Source organism: Prionailurus bengalensis, chromosome C1 (assembly GCF_016509475.1).
Source record: "Prionailurus bengalensis isolate Pbe53 chromosome C1, Fcat_Pben_1.1_paternal_pri, whole genome shotgun sequence".
Classification (NCBI taxonomy): Eukaryota; Metazoa; Chordata; class Mammalia; order Carnivora; family Felidae; genus Prionailurus; species Prionailurus bengalensis.
In genome coordinates, this window is record NC_057345.1 from 97,717,230 (window position 1) to 97,739,662 (window position 22,433).

Consider the following 22,433-nt stretch of genomic DNA (forward strand, 5'->3'; position numbering starts at 1 on the left):
TTGCTGCCTCCAGCACTTGCAGGATAGAAAAAAGTAGATTATATCACTGTCTCTCTAAAAATGGTCCCTACTTTAGGAATAAGAACATTTTACACAGCGGGAGGTACACCTGAAGTCCTGCAGTCTCTTGATTCTGGAAGACGGCAACTGTCTTTCTGTAAGGATAACCTAGTTTTCAGTGTCCATTTTTTCAGAATGCTCTGTGCCCAACGCACCTCGTTTCCTGAATACCCAGCCTTACCACCTCCTGGTAGAGGCAAGGACATTACCGTAGCATTTGCTCACAGTTCGTTTTGAGGTGCTGGGTCCAGAGCACAGCTGCTCTTTCTCACCTCCTAATGCAAACCCAGGTTCCTAAGGCGGCAGTGGAAGAGCCTTAGAGAGGGGCTCCTGATGTACGTGGAGGCTTCCAGATCCCGTACATGGAGGCCACTCTGCTAGAACGTCTCTAGACTGCAACGAAACGTTAAAGCCTAAACTGAGGTAATTCCTCACCAGCAGGGTGGCTTCCCGGGTAGGCAGTGCCTCCCTGCACGCTGCCCAATCTCTGGGGGTGTCACACTAGACTGTGGTGATGTCACACTGGCTGGGATGACATTTTACAGCTGGACCCCCCCACCGCCACCAAGCACCTTTAAATCACCGCGGAGTCTGCCGCGGGGAGGGAGGGGGCGGGGAATCCGGCCCCCGCACTCGATCCACGCTGGCTCCCCACGGAGGTCCTCCCGGTCCCACTCCCATCTGTACTATGTTGTCGTCCTAATCGGCCCGCTCCTCGGCACTTCCGCCTCAGTAGGTGTCATGGCGCGGGGCCGGTGAATGGTTCCCGCGGGGCGGGGCCGCCGGAGGGGGGGGGGGCGGTCGCTCGGCGCTCGACTCGTCGGGTCTGGCGACAACGGCGGCTGCGGAGCCAGGGGCCCGGCGGTGGCCCCGGACGGCAGCAGGAGGCCGAGGCGGGAGCGCGCGGGGCTGAGGCGGCGGCGGCGGCGGCCAGGGGCCGGGCGGCGGAGCGGGCGGGAGGCTGAGGGGGCGCCCCCCGCGGGACAGGCGCGGGGACGGCTCCGGGGGGCGGGGGCCGGGGCCCGGGCCGGCTCGCGCGGGGGGTATGATGACCCGGCGGCGGGGCCCCGGATCTCGTCTCCTCCGCCGCCTCCTCACGGCAGCCCCAGCTCGCGGCTGAGAACCCGACCCACCGGCGGTGAGTCGGGCCGGGCGGGAAGGGGCTTCGGCGGGAAGCGAGCTCCCATCCGCTCCCCGAGGCGGGGCCGGCCGGGCCGCGGGGCTCTTCGGGGCGCCCGGCCTGCGGGGGGCGCCTCCCTGGGCGCGCCCCCACCCGGGACCCGGCGCCCAGTCCTGCGGCCCGGTCGTTCGCGGCCGCGGAGGGGCTTGCGTCCTCGGGAAAGCGCGAAGGCTCCGGGTTTGTTTTCGGGGCAACTCCCCCAGCCTGCTGCCACTTCTCTTCGGGGCGTGTTGTTGTCCTCAGATGACAGGGGGCCGCCTTGCGCCTCCTCACCCGGCCGGTTCCCCCCACCCCCCACCCCCCACCCCCCGGCCGTCGTGGCAGGTTCCCAGCGTGTGACTTGTGCGTGTGCATTTCACAGCTCTGCTTATCTCCATGGTTTTGGGTTATTTGTGCTCTTTGCGACCAGAAAGCGGTGCCTGGAAAGGACGGCAGTGGTGGGGTGGGTGTGGAAGCTTTTTCTGTCCTCTCCGCTTCTGTTCTTTAATCGTTAGGTTTGTAATTTGTAATGATGGTGGAGACTACGTGGGACCAGCCCACCTAATGTGTGTCTGTGCAAGGCGGATCTAGAGGTCTGGCTCAGAGGGAAACTTTTGCTGTCGCCGCTTTCCCAAAGCTTTCGATAAAAAAAAGAGAGAGAGAGAGAGAGAGAAGGTGAGGAAACAACCAAAAACTCTTGGGTAAGGCCCGCACTTTCATAGGTCTGTGGGAAAGAGGCCCTTTTTGTGTTTAGCAACCAAGACTTGGGGCTCGGTCTCCAGGAGCGCTGGTCCAACCTCCAGTTTGTTGTGGTGACAAGTCGTGAGCCTTGGCCTGTGTTGATGCTGGGCGCGTTTTCTTTCCTGTTTAGGTGGGGGAAGGGGGGAGGGGCTCGAGAAGGGGAAAAAACAATCCCAGGCTCCAATTGTCTTTCCTCCGCTTAAGCCTCGACCTCAGTTGTCGATGGACTCGTTTTGAGGCCGCCCGAGGTGCTTTTCCTTAGTGACACTTTGGGAATTCTCAGTGATTGCATCAAAGTATTCATTTCAACTGTAAAAATTCTTCTGCCCGCTCTCTCCTTTATCTTATTTGTTCCTTAGTAACTGATGAAAACAGCAGCCTGGCTTCCTGCTCTTGATGAAGTGGGGTTAAATTAAGTGGCTGATGCCCTCAGCGAAACCTACAATTTTGTTCTTGTTTGTGTAAACCTATTTTAGATTCCTGGTCTGGTGTGTGTGTGTGTGTGTGTGTGTGTGTGTGAGATTTAGAGATTGTAGAGAATTCAGATCATTACCAGTTTTTATTTATGTAGGTCTAACGCTTTCTGTAAAACATTAAAAAATCTAACAAGTCCTATTACTTAATAATTGTTATTGAGCTGGTGATTTTGGACCTCCCCACGTAATGGGTTCTGGGTTCTGTGTTACAATACTGGTATCCTTCGCTTTAAGATACTGCTCCTTGCTTGAAAGATATTCTGGTAGAGTCACTTGTGGTTGGGACTGAAGGCAGCCAAGCCAGTAAAGCATCTGATGAGTAAAATGGTGATTGAGATCTTGTAAATGTGTCTACTGGTTCTAGTTGGTAAGTAGGACTTTTGCTGTGATTCTCATAAATAGTTTATACTATTTTTGGGCATTATAGGTTTATGGACTGTAGAGTAAGTTGATTGGTAACTTGAGATTGAAAACCAAACCAGAACTCCCTCCTAAAAGAAAAAGAAGATAATCTCAAAATTCACAGTTCTCTGGAAAATCGAATTTCTTCATTCTGTGGTTTTGTTTTCATAAGCTCAGCTTAGTCACTGGTTGTGTTGGGAGAAATCAGGGAGCCAGACCTGCCCTGTAAACTTCTTACACTTGGAACTTGTGCAACTTGTTGTTGGTTGTATATTGTAACCGGTCCTTTTGTAATTCGAACTAATTTTGCAAACATGAACTTCCTGATCTGTCCTTTTATTTTCATTTTCAAGACTGCATAAAGCAATCCATATTTTTTTAGTTTTTTTTTTTAAGTTACAGTTATTTATTTCTCCCCAGTCTCTTCCCTTACATTTCATGCCATTCTGAACACAAGTGATCAAAATCATTTTTCCTTCAAGTACTACCTCAACAGTCACTGATTTGCTTTTTGTTTCCTTTTTTGTTCCTAATTTCCCAGCTCCCTACATGACTTAAGCATTTTTGTAGAGCATAATTTGGCTCTTTAAAAAAACTTACATCCTGTTTTTATATTTCTCTTTCTCTCTCTCTCCCTCTCTCTTTGGTTATATCATCTGAGCAATATTCTAAGCTCTTTGAAGATAGGGAAACGTGTGTATTTCTTTTGGAATCTTTAAGGGCACCTGGTACAGTGCTTTCCCAGTGTTTAGTGGAAAAGAATCAGAAGACCTGAATTCTTTGCCAGCATGGCTACTCATTAGCTCTGTGTAAAACTTGTCTGCCTTTCTTGGGTCTCCTTTTTCTCATCTTGGAATGAGGGGGTTTTGGAAAGAATCTTGTAAGGTCCATTTTAGCTGTCAGACTCTGTACTTTTTGCTAGTGTCTTCTGCTTCTCAAATACATCTCCTTCCTAGAAACAGTTTTTCATTTTTCCACATTCCCTGGCATACTGGTAAAAGTTATCTCATCTGAAAGAACTTGTTCTACCTTCCATCTGCCAAACTGTTGTTACCTTATTTAAGTCCTGTTTTCCTTAGGCCTTTGCTGACGGATCTAAACAGGGTCATCCCAGCGTTTATGTTCCATATTCATCTACGCTGTTAATTTGACATTTTCCTTGTGCTTGAAACTCCTCGAGGTATAGCTTTCTTCATTCTAAACTTTATGGGACTTGTAGACTGTCCTGTCATACATCAAGATCGTACTTTTTTACCAAACACAAAAAAGACTTACTTTTCTTTGGTTCTGTTGCTATAGATTCATCATTTCAAATAAATAACAGACCTGTTGAAATTTAGGAGAAGATGTCCTGCTTAGAAGGAAAGTACCCATCAGCCAGTTTACCAAGATATTACAAAATATTGATTATATGGCTGTAAATTACATAGAATTGTAGAGTTAGTCTTTCATCAGCTAACACCACTTATACCACACCCTCTCTTTGCATACTGGTTGGGGAGCTGGCTTGTTGGTTGCTTCTGAAGGAAAGTGCTACAGGAAAGGGGTGGGGAACTTCCATTCAAATGGTGTCCTTAGGGTTTCAAGCTTATTTTTTCCTTTTGTATCACTACACTTAGAAAACTAATCTATATATTCTCTTGTAGGCAAGGGACTATAATTTCTGTCTCACTTGAACATTGCTCTAATTTAGAATGACACCTGAGATCCCCTTATGTTTACATATGGAGAAGTATGTGATCTCTTTCTAGTCATTCATCCTAGCAAACATTTGACACATACTATATGCTAACCATTGTGATAGATTCTGGTGAAAGAAAGAAAGAGAGAGAGAGAGAGAGAGAGAGAAAGAAAGAAAGAAAGAAAGAAAGAAAGAAAAAAAGAAAAAAGAAAGAAACCTGTGCTACTGAGAATTGTCCTCATGAAACTTGAAGTTTGGATGTCAACTTTGAAATAAATAGTCATACTTAGAATGAAATTTAGGGTGACCTCATGAGTTAATATGTGATCTGGCCCTTGTCTGCCTCTTTGGGCCCTGCTTCTATTATTTTCTTCCCTGTTCTATTCCATCCATACTGGATCTCTTCTTCAAATAGGCCAAGAATGTGCCTTGGCACCAACTGTTCTCTTTCACTGGGGTGGCTCCTTCTTGTCAATTAGGTCTTAGTGTAAGTACTACCACCTTACAAGGCCTTCCCTGACCACCAAATCTAGAGTATGTCTCCCCTTCCCACTGTCTCTATCATATTACTGTGTTTTCATCATAGCATTATCACTAGCTACTATTTTCTTGGGTGTGTGTGTGTGTATTTGTCTTCCCAGCACAAAGTAAATTCCAAGAGATAAGGGAACTTGTCCATCTGGAACACCACTTGTTATCCCTAGTGTCTAGAAAAGTGCCAGGCAGACATATTAGGTACTCAATACATGTTTGTTAAGTGAATAAATGAAATAAGTAAGCACAAGTGTGGTGAGTGGTAAGAAGTGGTAGAGAATGCTATGAGAGCCTTTACCAGGAAACGTAAGCTAGTATGAAGTGGTCTGGGCAAGGCTTTCCTGAGTGTATCTGTCAGCGTAAGGCTGACTAAAATGTACATAACCTAGGAAAATAGTTTTTCTCTCATGCAACAGCCTGAAGTAAATGTTCCGGGTTGAACTGAGCATTCGTGGTGGGCAGGCGGCTCTGCTCTGATCATCCAGAGACAGTTCTTTACATCTTACTGCTCTGCCTCCCTTGGACGTGGTCTCATGGTGGAACCTGGGTCTCCATAGGTTCTTGCTGCTGGAAATGGAAAGGAACACCAAGAGCTCACCCACACATCACTTTCTGTTGGTGAGAGGGACTGGTAAACAGCCATGTGCCTGGGGTGAATGAGAGAGTAGATTTTGATCCAAACCAACATTCTGTACCACACTGAAAGAAGTGAGGCTTAAGCAGAGAGACTAAAAGGATAAGCAGAAGTTAGAAAAAGAGAAGGCTAACAGGCAAAAACAAAGTTCAGAGAGGGAACGTTACGTGTGAAGGAACTAGGATAGGAGAAATTTAGCACTGCTGGAAATTTAGAGATTTTGGACTTTATCGTAAGGTTTTAAGCAGGGGACGGATTGGCGCTTTTTAAAACTTCAGTTGTAAAGAATGAATTGGGAGAAAGGAGCTTAAAAAGGAGGCTTGAGAGTACCATTTGGGGGAGGCAAGTTAGGCTTAGTCCAGGATTGTCAGCAGGGGTGGAGAGAAATGGGTAGAGTGGAGAGAGAGAGGATATTGCAGTGAAGGAGTTTTCTTCCCAAACCTGCTTGCTTTACTTTCACAGCTTGTGTTTTCTCACTTACCTACTTGAATGATATGAATATTCTTTACATATCAGCGTGCTTGAGAATATGTACATCTGTGTACATGTCAGCCAAGGACAAGTGCCTCAGAGGCGGCAGTCAACATGCAGTATTGATTTTAGGTTATTTTAGGTCACCAATTGTTAAATTGTATCAAAGAGGCAAAGATGATACTAAGTGAAAGCAGTAGGAATTTATTATTGGTGTGGAAGATGGAAGTTACCTGAAGGGTAAAGACAGAACTCTGACAAATGATTATCTTGGTTGTCATAACCAACTGTTCCATTCATAGTTATAATATTTGAATTCTTTACAGTAAGGGTACCTACCTGTGCTGCCCATAATAAATGTTGTTAAATAGATGGGACCATGTCAGGGAGTGAATGGGGAGGCTGTTAATTTTATTGCTTTTGAAAGCCTTGAGTTCTAGCAAGACTCAATTCTGTTTAGGAATTAATACAAGCATCAATAGCTTTTCGCCTATTAGTTCTAGTTCCCAGATTAATGCAGTGGCCTAATTTGTCATTATATTCAGATGGTTAAACACTTGAAAAGTCAGGTATGAAATGAAAAGACTAGTTTATTATTAGAGTCAAGAGGTAGGACATTTTCAAGAAGTCAGAAATAACTTTTATTGGCAGCTGTTCTCATGTGAATTGAGAATATTTGTAATTTAGCAGAGTCTGATACATAGTAAGTTTTCCACAGATGTTAATCCTGTTCCATATCTTCCTTTGGGAGGTCTCACCCTAGGAAAAAAATTGCTTCCCCACTTTGCAAAGGCAAATTTTATGGAACATAGTATCTTTATCTTATGTCTAAAAATGGCTGCTTGTAGCTGAATTATATAAATAAGAGTGTTGATTTTTCTAGGCAATTTTGATTTTGTATCTTCTCCTCACCTAGTGCTTGTTGAGCTCAGGATGAGTCTCAGCCACACTGGCATGATATTAATTACCATACACACATGCTGTGGGGAAGGCCAGTGAAATTCTGGATTGTTCTTTCCCTGTGGGTAGACATAGAAATTTGTCTTACTGAATAAGACTTATATTCATTTATTTATATACTTAAACTTTCAGAAAAATTTCCTAGAACTTGTGCTTTTTGCAGTGCTCAATGTGAAGATTTGAAACCACCAGTATCTATTATTTTGTGTATTGGGTGAAAGTTGTCCATAACATTACTCTGGTAAATGTAATATTTTAAAAAATATTTCGTTATTAATGTACTTTCAAAAATTTGGCATTAAACTTCATGAATTCTATTCAGTATTATTACTTTAGGCTTCCATATTCTTAGACATAGCTACAAACTACAAATTTTGTATTCAAATTCTTTCATTAAATATTTTTAGGTATATAAAATTTGTGCTCCTGTTTTTTTTTTTTAATTTTTTTAACATTTATTTTTGAGAGACAGAGACAGCATGAGTGGGGGAGGGGCAGAGAGAGAGGGAGACCCAGAATTTGAGCAGGCTCCAGGCTGTGAGCTCTCAGCATAGAGCCTGACGCAGGGCTCGAACTCAAAAACTGTGAGATCATGACCTGAGCTGCAGGTGGACGCTTAACCGACTGAGCCACCCAGGCACTCCTGTGCTCCTGTTTCTTCATAGATTATTAAAATTAGTAGCTCAACAGATACACAGTGGAAAACAAATTTCAAAAATTTGCTTCCTTTCATTGTTCAAAAATTGGCTCAGTTTTATGATAAATATTCTTGCATAAATTTTAATAGGTAAATTTTGTAAAGGTCTTACTTTGTTTAACATTTTTCTTCTATTATAATTTGGTATTATGTCAGTGATATAGGCAGAACAAGATGACTTATGAATTCCTAGCTGTGGAGTTAAATTGCACTGACTTTAACTTTTAATTTACACTTTTTTGTCTTCAAAGTTCATGTAAATTATGGCAACTCTTGTTTAAGGTAAATCCAGATCACATTTTAGAAATTGAAGGCTGAGAATTTGTTCTTCATTCCAGCTGTCTAGTCCAGTGCAGATGGTTTTTAGTTACATTCAGTCACAAAGAAATGTACACATTGCTTTTTTATGTCTGTAACATCCTTTGTCACGCTTCCTTCCTTTCTTGTGTGTGTTTATTCTCTTATGACTGGTAAAATTATGCTATGTGTTTCGGAGTGGAAACTTCCCCTGTATCTCAGAGACTGCACAGATAAAAGAGAGGGATATTTGAAAAATAAAACCAAGCATTTGAAAATCTTGCAGTTTAATGGGTGGTAGGGCGTAGATTGGAGGTTGGTAGGTAAGGGTCAGAATCATCCAATGAATACTGCCTGTTTGTATATTGCCAGAGTCTGGTAGTTTCTGGTGATGTAAGCAAACATCAAGACAGATATGGCACCTATCATGCAACTATCCTGTAGCTGGGAATGTAAGTAACATTAAATAAATAATTTCAAGTTGTAAGGGAGGAGCAGGATGCTATGGGTGTGCATGGTGGGAAGGATGGTGGTGTATGTGTGTGTGAGAGAGAATGAATGGTTTTCCCAGAAGAAAATCTTCAACATATCAGAAGGCCTTCCAAGAACTGGAAGGAGGGCAGCATGGCTGGAATGGGAGATTTTGGAACACAGGAACCAGATTTTTGTAGAGCTTGTTAAGGCAGATTGAGGATTTTGGATTTTATCCACAAAGCAATGGAAAACTTTGGAGGCAGGAGGAGGAAGGTGGTTAAGAAAGAGAGAGCAGTCATCTGATTTGCATAATTTAAAAACAAAGATCCCCAGAGTGCATTCAAGATTAGTTTGGAGGCTCCTGGCTGTTTGAACTAGAAAGGTCCCAATAGGGGTAGAAAAAAATGGCTGATCTGAAATATACTTAGGTGGTAGAATCGGTAGGATTTGGTTATAGATTAAAGATGAAGTAATAAAGGGAGAAGAATGAATTCCAGACACTAAGAACTTCATATGTATTAAATAATTTAATTCTCAGAGTAACCCCATGAAGTAGGTATTGCTGTCACCAATTTACAGATGAGGAAACTGAGACTCATTTCCTCTCTGATTTTTGGCTTGAGATGTTGTATATATGGTGGTGTCTCATAACTGAGACAGAAGACTGGGGGTGGGGTCGAGGCTCATAAATTTAATTTTGTACATATTAAATTTGAGGTATATTCAAGATACCCAAATTGCAGTGTGGGATTGTTATTTGGAAATAAGAATTTGAAGTTCAGGAGAGAGAAGTCTGAGTTAGAAATAAAGATTGGAGAATCTTTTGCAGATGACTAACCCTGGGAAGTAGTTACTGAAAACGGGGGAAGTGTGGACAAGAGAGGGAGGACTAATGTAGAACCTGAAGGCATCTGAGTGTTACATGGTCGAGAAGAGAGAAGATAAATACGAAATGGCTTATATGCTATGTCAGTGGTTTGGACTTTATTCTAAAAGTTTTAGCTTTGGGAGTCTTGGGGTTTATTGAGCTTGAGATATTTACGGATGTTCAGGGACAAAAAGCTGGGCTTTCTCACCCCCTTTCTCCATATTTTTTGTAAGAATTACTTCCTGTGGTTCTTCAGGAGATCCTCTCTATAGGTTTCACATCATTTGATTACTTTTTTCTGATCATTTTATCAGTGGTCCTCTTATACTGTAGTGGGCAGAGCTAAACACTATTAAAATAGTGTATGACCTGAGCAGAGTAGATAGCATTCACTTTGTCCAGCACATTCTGGACACTATTTCTATGAATGTAGCTGAAGATTGAAATAGCTTTTGAGGGGAGGGGAACATTATCACATAATGTTTCTCTTACCAACTGAAAGTGTTTTTCGTATACGTATGCTCCCGCTAAGCCTTGTATTTCTTATCCTTGTGCTTTGTGGTAGTCATATTTTTTGGACCTAAGTAGGATTCTGTATTTGTATTAAATTACATCTGCTAGATTTGTGTTGTGGTTTCTACCCTATTGTGATCTTTTTGGACCTGTTCCTTAGCAATATATTGAGTATCCTGCCCAAATTTGGTTCATCTGTAAATTTTATAAGCATGCCATCTATGTCTAAATTTAAAGAATTGATCAAAAAGCTAATCAGGGGGTGCCTGGGTGGCTCAGTTGGTTAAGTGTCCGACTTCAGCTCAGGTCATGATCTCATGGGTTTGTGGGTTTGAGTCCTGTGTTGGGCTCTGTGCTCAGTGCTCGGAGCCTGGAGCCTGCTTCAGATTCTGTGTCTCCTTCTTTCTCTCTGCCCCTCCCCTGCTTATGCACGCACGTTCTCTCTCTCAAGAATAAATAAATAAACATTAAAAAAAAAAATAGAAAGCTAATCAGGGCAGGAGTGAAGACAGCTGTGGAGTGAGCTCTGGGGCTGTAGAGTCTGGGTTTGAATACCTGTGCTGCCACTTAATGGTTGTGCTGTTTTGGGCAAGTTACTTTAAACACTCTGTGTCTTGGGGCGCCTGGGTGGCGCAGTCGGTTGAGCGTCCGACTTCGGCCAGGTCACGATCTCGCGGTTCGTGAGTTCGAGCCCCGCGTCAGGCTCTGGGCTGATGGCTCAGAGCCTGGAGCCTGTTTCCGATTCTGTGTCTCCCTCTCTCTCTGCTCCTCCCCCATTCATGCTCTGTCTCTCTCTGTCCCAAAAATAAATAAACGTTGAAAAAAAAATTAAAAAAAAAAAAAACACTCTGTGTCTTAGTTTCCTCATCTGTAAAGTGGAAATAGTGTTAGTATATTGTCCATAGGGTGAGAATTAAATAAGTAATGCATGTGAAGTGTTTAGACTACTACTTGACACATAGTAAGGGATCAGTCATCTAAGCTGTTGTTATTATTATCATGCTCATTATTTTATAAACCATCATAGATGTTCATGCTCTTTTAACAATATGACCGACTATTGCTGAGTCTCAAAGAGTGCTTACGGTTGTGTATTTAGACCAGAAGGTTGAACTTTCTGTGCTAGGAAACATGTTTTAGAAAATGTGTGAGATAAAATCTTAGCCAGATAGTTATATTTTACTTGTGGTTTTTCTAAACTAAAAGTTTTCTTATCTATTAATTGAGGAGTTGTATAAAATTGAGGATCTAATTCTTCCTGTCTCTCGATGTAGGTATGGCATCACAGCTGCAGGTGTTTTCCCCCCCATCAGTGTCGTCGAGTGCCTTCTGCAGTGCGAAGAAACTGAAAATAGAGCCCTCTGGCTGGGATGTTTCTGGACAGAGCAGCAACGACAAATATTATACCCACAGCAAAACCCTCCCAGCCACACAAGGGCAAGCCAGCTCCTCTCACCAGGTAGCAAATTTCAACATCCCTGCTTACGACCAGGGCCTTCTCCTCCCGGCTCCTGCAGCGGAGCGTATCGTCGTAACCGCTGCTGATAGCTCGGCCGGTGCTGCTACGGCAACCTTCCAAAGCAGCCAGACCCTGACTCACAGAAACAACGTTTCTTTGCTTGAGCCATATCAAAAATGTGGATTGAAAAGAAAAAGTGAGGAAGTTGACAGCAACGGTAGCGTGCAAATCATAGAAGAACATCCCCCTCTCATGCTGCAAAACAGGACTGTGGTGGGTGCTGCTGCCACGACCACCACTGTGACCACAAAGAGTAGCAGTTCCAGCGGAGAAGGGGATTACCAGCTGGTCCAGCATGAGATCCTTTGCTCTATGACCAATAGCTACGAAGTGTTGGAGTTCCTAGGCCGGGGAACATTTGGACAGGTGGCTAAGTGCTGGAAGCGGAGCACTAAGGAAATTGTGGCTATTAAAATCTTGAAGAACCACCCCTCCTATGCCAGACAAGGACAGATTGAAGTGAGCATCCTTTCCCGCCTAAGCAGTGAAAATGCCGATGAGTATAATTTTGTTCGTTCTTACGAGTGCTTTCAGCATAAGAATCACACCTGCCTTGTGTTTGAGATGCTGGAGCAGAACTTGTATGATTTTCTAAAGCAGAACAAGTTTAGCCCACTGCCACTCAAGTACATCAGACCAATCTTGCAGCAGGTGGCCACAGCCCTGATGAAGCTCAAGAGCCTTGGTCTGATTCACGCTGACCTTAAGCCTGAAAACATAATGCTGGTCGATCCAGTGCGCCAACCCTACCGAGTGAAGGTCATTGACTTTGGTTCTGCTAGTCACGTTTCCAAAGCTGTGTGCTCAACCTACTTACAGTCACGTTACTACAGGCAAGTGGCAAATGCTAAAAAGCGTATCTTAGACTAGAGATCTGTCTTTATACTTAAAGGTGTTACATAGGGCTACATGTAACAATGAATTTATTTACAGGGTCCAAGATAGAATACTATGTTTTACTTCATACCCCTGTGTGGCATTCCTATATGTAACATTATTTTATTTAACGCTGGAAAAATTCAGTTTGATTCTGAAGGTTGTTTCTAGTTGAATGAATACTAGCATCTGGTTCTTTTTTAGTAAGTGCCATTATACCCAGTTTTCCCATTCTAAAGAGTCTTTAAAAATATAAAGATGTTCACTTATTTGTAATGAATTTGGGCATATGCTGCTACTTTTTCCACATTCCTATCTTGGCAGGTAGGATGCCTTGGGAATAATTCCAGGTTTTTTCATTCTTATACATTTCCTATCTTGTGTAATTTAGAGAATTGAGTTTGTTGATTACCAAGGGCTCTTCCTGTTTTAACATTCTCTGTAATAGCTTGAACTTTTTTGGTTATGAGCTTATTTGGTTATCCTAGAATGTCCTTGACCCAAGTGCCTTATACTTCAGTGATTTATATTTCCAGATTGGTACTTCTAACAAAGCTACCTTTTTAATATATAGTAATTATTGGGACAGTACTTAAAGGGTGGTATATACAATGTTGTTTGTGCTGTTAACCAAGGAGAATTACTGAAAGGAAAGGGGGAAGTCTTTTGAAGTGAGCTTTTATTTCTCAGTACCTCATTTATTTGACTAGTTATTAATTTTAAGTAATCTGATAATTTTAGTGATCATTCATTAAATACAAATTTTCCACTCACCCAGTCAAGAAGTGAAACAATAAACAAAAAATAGGTAATCCACAAAACATGTTTATCAGGAGATATGTCCAACATGTCAAATGCCTATATGAAATTTTGAGTAAATAGAAAGTCTGAACTTAGAAGTTTATATTATGTATGAAAGTAATAGAAGGGTGTTTTAACCATACAGGGGCTCAGAAAATATGCCAGTGTAAAATCTACCTAACATGAAGTCTACCATTTTAACCATTTTTAAGTGTACCATTCAGTGTCATTAAGTACATTCACAATGTTGTGTAACCATCACCACTATTTCTAAATTTTTTTCGTCACCCAAAACAGAAATTCTGTAACCATTAAGCAATAACTCCACCTTCCCCCTTCCCCCTGGTAAGCTCTATCTGACTTTCTGTCTCTGTGAATTTGCCTCTTCTAGGTACTGCATGTAAGTGGAATCATGCAATATTTGTCCCTTTGTTTCTGGCTTATTTCACTTAGCATAATGTTTTCAAAGTTAATCCAGACTGTAGCATGTATCGGAATTCCATTCCTTTTCATGACTGAATAATATTCCAGTGCATGAATGTACTACATTTTGTTTATCCATTCCCTCGGGTTTCCACATTTTTGGCTATTGTGAATAATGCTGCAGTGAACATTAGCTCTCAAGTGTTTAAGACCCTGTTTTCAATTCTTTTGGGTATATAGCTAGAAGTAGAACTGCTGGATCATATGATAATTCTGTTTAATTTTTGAGGAATCACCAAACTGTTCTACAGCTACACTATTTTACATTCCCAGTAGCAATGCATGAGGATTCCAATCTCTCCACCTCCTCATCAACACTTGTTTTTGTTTTCTGGGGATGGGAGGGATAATGGCCATTCTTATGTGTGTGAAATGGTATTTGATTTGCATTTCCCTAAAGATTAGTGATCTTGAGCATCTTTTCATTTACTTATTGGACATCTGTGTATCTTCTCAGGAGAGATGTCTGTTCAAGTGCTTTGTCCATTTTTGAATTGGGTTGTTTTTTTGTTGAGTTGTAAGAGTTCTTTATATATTCTGGGTATTAATCCCTCTGCAGATAGATGACATGCATATATATTCTCTCATTCCGTGAGGTTGCCTTTTCACTTTGTTGATGGTGTTTGCACAAAGGTTTTAAACTTTGATGAAGTCCAGTTTGTGTGTTTTGTTTGTTTGTTTGTTTCTCATGCTTTTGGTATTATAGCTAAGAAATCATTGTCAAACCAGTGTCCTAAAGTTTTTTCCCTTTTGCTTTCTTCTGAGCGTTCTATAGTTTTTAGCTCTTATAAGAATATAATATAGACATAGATAGCTCTTATATTTTGTTCTTTGATCTATTTTAAGTTAATTTTTGTATACGGTGTAGGGTAAGGGTCCAGTTTCATTGTTTTGCATGTGGATATTCAGTTTTCCTAGCACCATTTGCTCAAAAGACTATTCTTTCTCCAGTGATCTTGACACTTATCAAAATTCATTGACCACAAACACAAGGGTTTATTTCTGGGCTCTTTTGTCCATTGGTCTGTATGTCTGTCTTTATGCCAGTAGCACATCATTTTGATTACTTGTAGCTTTGTAGTAACTTTTAAAATCAGGAGTGTAAGATCTCCAGCTTTATTCTCTTTTAATATTGTTTTGGCTATTTGGAGTCCCTTGAGATTTCCATATAAATTTTAGGATGAATTTTTCTATTTCTACAAAAAACCTCATTGGTTTTTGAAGGGTTGCACCGAATCTGTAAATCACTTTGGGTAGTAATGACATTTTCACATTACATCTTCGAATCCACGCTTCTCTATTTTTATCTTTTCCTTTTATAACTTTGTAAAACTATGGTATTTCTTACTTGAGAGAGATGGAGTAAAGAAATTCCTAGAGCATTGGTTTCTGGTTTCATATTGCTCTAGGCAGTTGGGCTAATTTTGAGAATCTCTCCTCCATTTACTGATTCACTACTTGGAAGATTTAGGTTCTGATTACTTTTTCTTTTAGTTTGCTCCTTTGAGTAATCCCACCACTACCCACTCGTGTGTATTTGCAGAAACACTCTACAGGTCCACTTACAAGCTCAGTTCTGCATCTTGTTGGGAGCCTTGGGGAATTAGGAGGGAGGGCACCGCTGTGGGGTGGGGGCTGATGGGCTCTTGCTTCTTGATCTCTTCTCTAATCAGGCCTGCAGGTGTTCTTTAACTACTTGCCTTGGCTTGTAACGAAAGCAATTTTAAGATAGAAGAAGAGTGATAGAAATAAGAATTATTTTGTGAAATAATTTTGATGGCATTTTCTCTTGAGGGGCAAAGATTTGAGGGGTACATAGTTCTGGCTGCTTAGCTTTCTCCAATAAGTAATTCGTTTGAATAATTTTCAGTGTTAGGTTGCTGTCTTTGCCCGTTTCCCTGTCCTTTTAAATTCAAGTTGCGATTTGAGTAATTTGGTTGTTTTGTTTTTGGAAACAAATAGGATTTTCAAATTTTTAAGTCCACTGGTGATTACTCTTCAACAAATCATCCTGCAAATCCATTGCATTTAATTGCTGAGTATAGGAGTAATTTAAATGGAGCTAAGTTTACCCCTTAAAAACAGGAGTTCTTTCTGTGTATTACTGAGTAATTAGTGTGCATACTGAAGTCCAATATCCAGGGCTTGACTGCATTTAGGATTTAGCAGTGGGACTCTTCTGTTTTATCGCAGCAATACTTGATAATGAACCCAAAGCCAATGGAATAGCAGCTCAGGCATTCCTTCTTTATCATTAATTTTATCCACAGTGGTATTCTTCATGTTGCTTTTAGAGGCTATTACGTCCTCACCCTGTTATCTTTCAGAAAACCTCTGTGAAATCCCTTTGGCCATTGAAGCATCCTGGCTCCAAAGCCAGCCTTTCCCTTCCCCTCCTTTTTAGTTTACATTGCTTCATCTTGCTGATAACATGCCAAAATATTATCAGTTGACAAACTTTTGCCACCATCCTGTCTCTGTTAGCAGTGGGCATGGCTAAATGCCTTAGGCAGTGGAAATAATATGCTTTATTTCCTGGGCACTTTAAACGTAAATGTAGACTAATTTCAAGAAAAGTTGCTGTCTTTGGGGCTTGAGTTTCAGGCACAAAGGTTTGCCATGCCTACAAGCTCAGTGCTTTTCCATTCTGAAAAATGGAAAACTGGCCTTTATTGAAAGTTGAGATCGCTGTATTTGTTATATATGGAAGGACAAAGTCTAGAGAAGGAAAGCGTATTTTCAGTTTATCCTAGACAAATAAACATACTACAGTTTCACTAAGCCACAGATGCAGGAAGTTAAGACTTTATGTAACATATCTGATCTGATAAGTAAGTTTGATGCCTCTGAGATGGGCAGGAAGAAACAAAGAGTGTTCATGAAAATGAGCAGAGAATAATTTCTGCTGTTAAGTGATCCTACCCACACCTTGCTCTGGGTTCTAGTAAAATAATGCTTTATAACTTTGGAGGAATTTTTTAGTTTAAAGAAGTTTGAAGTTGAGAAATCAAAAGACAGGGATTGCTATTTCTACAACCTGGTTACAGTAATCAGAGCCTGTTTAGTATTTGTTTTTTAAGGATGGGATGTATTTTCAAAGAAAAGACACTCACCATGTCTAAAGTACAATTAATGCCAATTTCCTACAAAAGTGAATATTGTCAGTTTGGATTTTTCCCTCTCTTCCCTGTGCTTCTATAGATAATCTTAAAAATTTAAAAAAAAATTTTTTTTAACATTTATTCAATTTTGAGAGACAGAGAGAGATAGTACAGTGGGGGAAAGACAGAGAGGGAGACACAGAATCCAAAGCAGGCTCCAGGCTCTGAGCTGTCAGCATAGAGCCCAACATAGGGTTTGGATTCACGAACAGAGAGATCATGACCTGAGCCGAAGTTGGACATTTAACCGACTGAGCCAGGCACCCCTAAAAAAATTTTTTTTAAGTTTATTTAATTTGAGAACGAGAGAGACAGCGTGAAAGGGGGAGGGGTAGAGAGAGAGGGAGAGAGAGAGAGAAAGAATCCCAAGCAGGCTTCACAGCACTGTCACTGCAGAGCCTGACTCGGGCTCGAACTCGTGAAACTGTGAGATCAGGACCTGCGACGAAACCAAGAGTTGGACGCTTAACCGACTGAGCCACCCGGGCGCCCCTCTATAGGTAATGTTTTTTACTGATCAGTTGTTAGAATGTCAGAACTAGAAAGGGACCTAGAGAAGTAATTATCTCAGTATCATTATACAGGTAAAGTAGAACCAGGATTTTACTGTCTAGAGTTCTTATTGAGGGATTGAAAAATAATGGAGGCCAACGGGAAAGATGATACAGTAATGAAGATAGTACCAAGAATTATAATCTGAATTCAGAATTTAAAACATTCAGTCTTTAGAGAAGTACCTGCTTTAAATGATGCTGTTCTGTTCAGTAAAAGAAAATAATTTCAATCTTTTTGCTTCTTAGAGTTTAGGTCAGCCAGCATTTCTAGTTTCGAATGGTAGTGAAAAGCTCTCTGTAGACTGAGCAGCCTTATTTTATTTTTTTGCTTTTTTTTTCTTTTGGTACTCATCTTTTTGTATGGTAGATGGGGTAGAATTACTCTTTTAGTGAGTTTTTGGTAAAAATCCTTAGCTGCTTTTGTTACTCCAGAAGCAGAGTGAGACTAAATGGAAAAACTGATTCCAGCCAGTCTTTAGGGTTTTTTTTTTTTTTTTTTTTTTTTTTGTCTAATGGAGCTTGGGGGCTGGAATTAGTATTTTTCTTAATTTCTCTGAAACTTTAAGCTTTGGAAGCCTAACAATTACCACGTATTATTGCTACTTTTTTAATGAAGTAAGTTATTGGGTAGCCTGCCCCTCCCTGTGACCTACCTTTGGATTTTAAAATGTCTTCCTGGTATAGTGAGAATGGCAGAATCAATCTGCTGCTCTTCAGTTGATGCTTAGGAATGTTCTAAGCCCAGTTTTTATTTTGGCACAAAGCCATTTGCACTTTCCCTGCCAGCTATTTTTGGCACTGTCATGAACTTGGAAATTAACGATTCTGCTCACTGAAAGTAAAAATTTTGTCCCTTTTCAATTTTAGAAAAGCTTTTATGTTTCTGGATAGTCTTACTCTCTAGTTTATTAATGCTGTTAAATTTGTGCCATCTTAAAAACATGCTATACTGGTTGGGGTTTAATTAAACTCTGAAACTCTGTCAGTAATATGTGGCTCTAGCCACCTGCAAAGAATATCCCCTTTGAAGGTTGTTTCTTTGGTTCGCAGAACCACAGTTCACCTCAAATAGCATAAAAACAGGTGATAGTAGTCGTTCTATCCGTAGCTGTTAAATAGTGGAAGTCTCAGCAGGCTCGGATCATCCTTCTGCTGTTTCTGTACAAGGGTCAGGAAAGCCTCTAGACCCTATGGAGTCCTCTACTTTACCTTATTTTCTAAGGGCTACTTACTTAGAAAAGTACTTGGGGAGGATATTCTTATTTTAGGAAATATCTTTATACTCTGCCTGCTCAATCCTCCCTGCTCCAGAGCAACAATAAGCACATATTACTTAAAAGTGAAGTTGGGGAAACCTATACATCCCATGAGGGTTCATAGCCTGTTAGATGGAGAGATCTGCTGAGGGGTCTGGAGCTGGTATTCCCTTACACATTCCAATTCTGTGACTTGTAAGAAGGAAAGGAAATTATTTGGAGATGATGATAAAATGTTTAAGAGCTCAAACCTTACATCCAGACTGCCTGGCCTCCATCATTTTGTAATTATGTGGCCTTCGGTGAGTTACTTATCTTCTCAATGCCTAGTTTCTTCATCTGTAAAATGGAAATGATACTTTATTACATAGAATCTGATACACCATTGATTAGAAAAAGAAACATTATTTAGGTCCCAATAAGAAAGTAAAAGCACTGCCAGTGAACTAAAATACATCATCATTTGCAAGAATCTTCTTGATTTCAGGGATGTTAAAATATGAAAAAAACAGGGATGCCTGGGTGGCTCAGTTGGTGAAGCGTCCGACTCTTGATTTCGGCTCAGGTCATAATGATCTTATGGTTTGTGAGTTCAAGCCCTGCATCGGGCTCCCGTGCTCCACGTGGACAATGCGGATGCTGCTTGGGATTCTCTCTCTCTTCTCTTTCTGCCCCTCCCCCACTCATGGTTGCTTGTGTGCTCATTGTCTCTCTCTCAAATAAATTAAAAAAAAAAAGTGAAACAAGCATTCCTCTTAGAATTGATGACTTAACATTAGTAATACCTACTTCCGTAGGATTGTTGTAAAGGAATAAGTGACCACATTTATGAAGGGCTTATTAGAACATTTCATGGCACAGAGTAAGCACTATATAAGTGTCATCTATAATTATTATTGATATTAGTGATACATATTATCATCACCCTCCCCTTGAAAACCCATTTATCTCATAATTTTAGTCGTGGTTGGAAAATGCCATGTATACCATCAAGCTAAATTGATTTATATAAGTGGGTATGTGCTTAACTCTGACTTATTTAGAGACAGTACAATATACTCAGTTCTGGGGCCAGATAGCCACGGTTCAGATTCTAGCTCTGCCACTTATTAACTGTGATTTTGGGCAAATTTTTTTTTGCCTCAGTTTCCTCTATAAATGGGGATAATAATTTTACCTTGAATGTATTCATACATATAAAGCTCTAGGCTTATGGTATTATCTTCATTTTCTCTTTAAGGTTCCCTAGCGTTAGGTTTTTCACTTGGAGCATTAATGGAAATGAATATTCTATAGTGCTGCCAACCACTATATTTCTGTAGAAGGCATTTCTGTTACCAAGGGGTATTTATTGATCAGGTCACTTAATTGATTTTTCCGTAATTAAAAAGGTGCTAAGAGTAAAAAGAATAAATCTGGGATCCCTTATCTGGGATCCCTTATCTGAAATCTGTGATTTCAAAATCCAGAAATCTCTCAAAATTAAAAAACTTTCTCTAAGTTTGGTGTATTGGCAAAATCTGACTTGAAACCATGTAAGGCCGGGGCGCCTGGGTGGCTCAGTCGGTTAAGCATCCGACTTTGGCTCGGGTCATGATCCTCGCGGTTTGTGAGTTTGAGTCCCGTGTCAGACTCTGTGCTGACAGCTCAGAGCCTGGAGCCTGCTTCGGATTCTGTGTCTCATTCTCTCTGCCCCTCCCCTGCTCATGCTCTGTCTCTCTCTGTCTCAAAAATAAATAAAACATTAAAAAAAAAATTAAAAAAAACCAACATAAGGCTACTTAAGGTCTTTATTCACCAACATGGTATGACTATTCATTGACTTCGGTACAGAAGTATTAACGTGTTTGATTTGAGGGTGCTTCCCTAAACTCCATTGGGATTATTATGCAATACGTAGTTTATGCATGGTAGTACCTTTCTGAAATTAAAAAAAAAAAAAAAAAAAGTGAATTCCAAAACACAGCTGGCCCCAGAGGTTTCAAATGATGGATTTTATATCAAAGATAGTTTTCAGTTTCTTTAAATCAATGTACCTTTAGCTGATACTAAAACGGGACTTAGTCAACATGATTTCCCCAGATAATGTTTACTTTTTAATTTGCTATTTTTGTTTTTGCTAGAGCCCCTGAAATTATTCTTGGATTACCATTTTGTGAAGCTATTGATATGTGGTCATTGGGCTGTGTGATAGCTGAGCTGTTCCTGGGATGGCCTCTTTATCCTGGTGCTTCAGAATATGATCAGGTAAGAGTGTATACTTGAATGGAAATAGAAATCAAGTATTTACTAATGAAATAGATTTTAGAGGAAGAGAAGTACTTACTAGTGAAGTTTTTAGATACGGAAAGAATAGTCTAATTAGAAAGGATTTTTTAAAGAATACAATTTTCTCTACCTGTTTTTTAGTCTGATGTTACATTCGCAATTCAACAATTAAGAAAGGTTCTTATTTCATATTACTTTAGATTGGTACCTTTCCAGATCTGTGATGATTTATTAGAGAGACTGACTTTGGTTAATAAATGTGTCTTGTGAGTTTTTAAGATATGAAAGTAAAGAAGAATGAGGAATAGGAATTTTAAGAGTGACCTTTGGCTCACTCAGAGCTGTTACTTCCTTTTATACATGCCATATGCTGAAGTACTCTCTACAAATTGAAATACATTGGGCCCCGGAAGCTGTGATATATACTGGGTCTCTGTAAAATACGAGGGAATACAAAGAGGGAAATCATAGGAGTTGAAAAGTATTGTAATAAATGGTCTATATCTCAAAACAAAGGAGCTTTAGAAAATATGCTGCAGTTTCCCAAGGAGCTGGTCCTAAGGGGAAATGAAGGGAAATAAATTGTAAATTCTTATTTCTTGTTCTTTTAATAAAAATGGTTCTAACCACTATGCTGTAAGCTCTTTGAGGGCATAGACTGTTTCATCCCACTAGTATATCCTCAGCTTCTGGTCTGTGTCTGGCACATAGTAAGTACATGAGGCTTTTTAATTTTTTGTTTTTAAATTTTTTTTTAATGTTTATTTATTTTTGAGAAAAGGAGAGAGAAACCGAGTGCGAGCAGGGGAGGGGCAGAGAGAGAGGGAGACACAGGATCTGAAGCAGGCTCCGGGCTCTGAGCTGTCAGCACAGAGCCCAACGCAGGGCCTGAACCCATGAACCGCGAGATCACGACCTGAGCCGAAGTCTGGTGCTTAACTGACTGAGCCATCCAGGCGCCCTTGTTTATTGTTTTTAAAGAAATAAACGGTTATCTGGAATTATTAAAAGGAAAAAAGAATAAAACAGTGTTTTTCCCTATTCAACCTAGAATTTTGATTCCTTGATCCATTTTAGATTCACCTTCCAAAAATTTGACACTCTGGGCACGTCTTTGATTGAAACATAAAAAATGAATTACTCATGTGATATGTAACTAGTTACATTGAACTTTGAAATTTAATCTCTCTTGTACCTTGTGAGAAAGAAGCCAGCTTTCTTATTTTACAATAAAAAAGTGTGAAGGAGATTGAGGCAAAAACACAGTTGGTTGAACTAAACTATTGATTCTCCTTTTTGCGAATCCGATGAAGTTAGGGATGTGAGTCTTCTCAGAAAAATTTGCGTATGGTATTTTGAGTACAAATTTAGGAGATTCATGGATCCCTAGTTAAGAAACCTTACTCTGAGCAATCACAGTCATGAAAGTGCCATCCCTAGGCCAGCCTTCAACTTTAGTAAACAGATTGGTACTGTAAATTTTCCTAGGAAGTAGAACCAACTAAAATTAGATTTAAAAGCTAAGGTATGCCTGAGGCTTTTTAAAAT

The 22,433-nt window shown here is 40.5% G+C and overlaps 1 protein-coding gene across 7 annotated transcripts in view; it reads left to right on the forward strand.

Moving 5' to 3' along the window:
• Positions 1 to 686: 686 nt before the first annotated feature.
• HIPK1 (homeodomain interacting protein kinase 1) overlaps positions 687 to 22,433 on the forward strand; it is a 51,833-nt gene continuing 30,086 nt past the window's right edge. For 6 of the 7 annotated variants that reach the window (XM_043575892.1, XM_043575895.1, XM_043575894.1 and 3 more), the window contains exons 1-3: positions 945 to 1,198; positions 11,242 to 12,319; positions 20,741 to 20,864. In XM_043575892.1, coding sequence (XP_043431827.1) covers positions 11,244 to 12,319; positions 20,741 to 20,864 — 1,200 coding nt within the window. In that variant the 5' untranslated portion in view covers positions 945 to 1,198; positions 11,242 to 11,243. Of the gene's footprint in view, positions 793 to 944; positions 1,199 to 11,241; positions 12,320 to 20,740; positions 20,865 to 22,433 lie in introns of those variants that run through there. The other variant, XM_043575893.1, reaches the window with a different exon arrangement.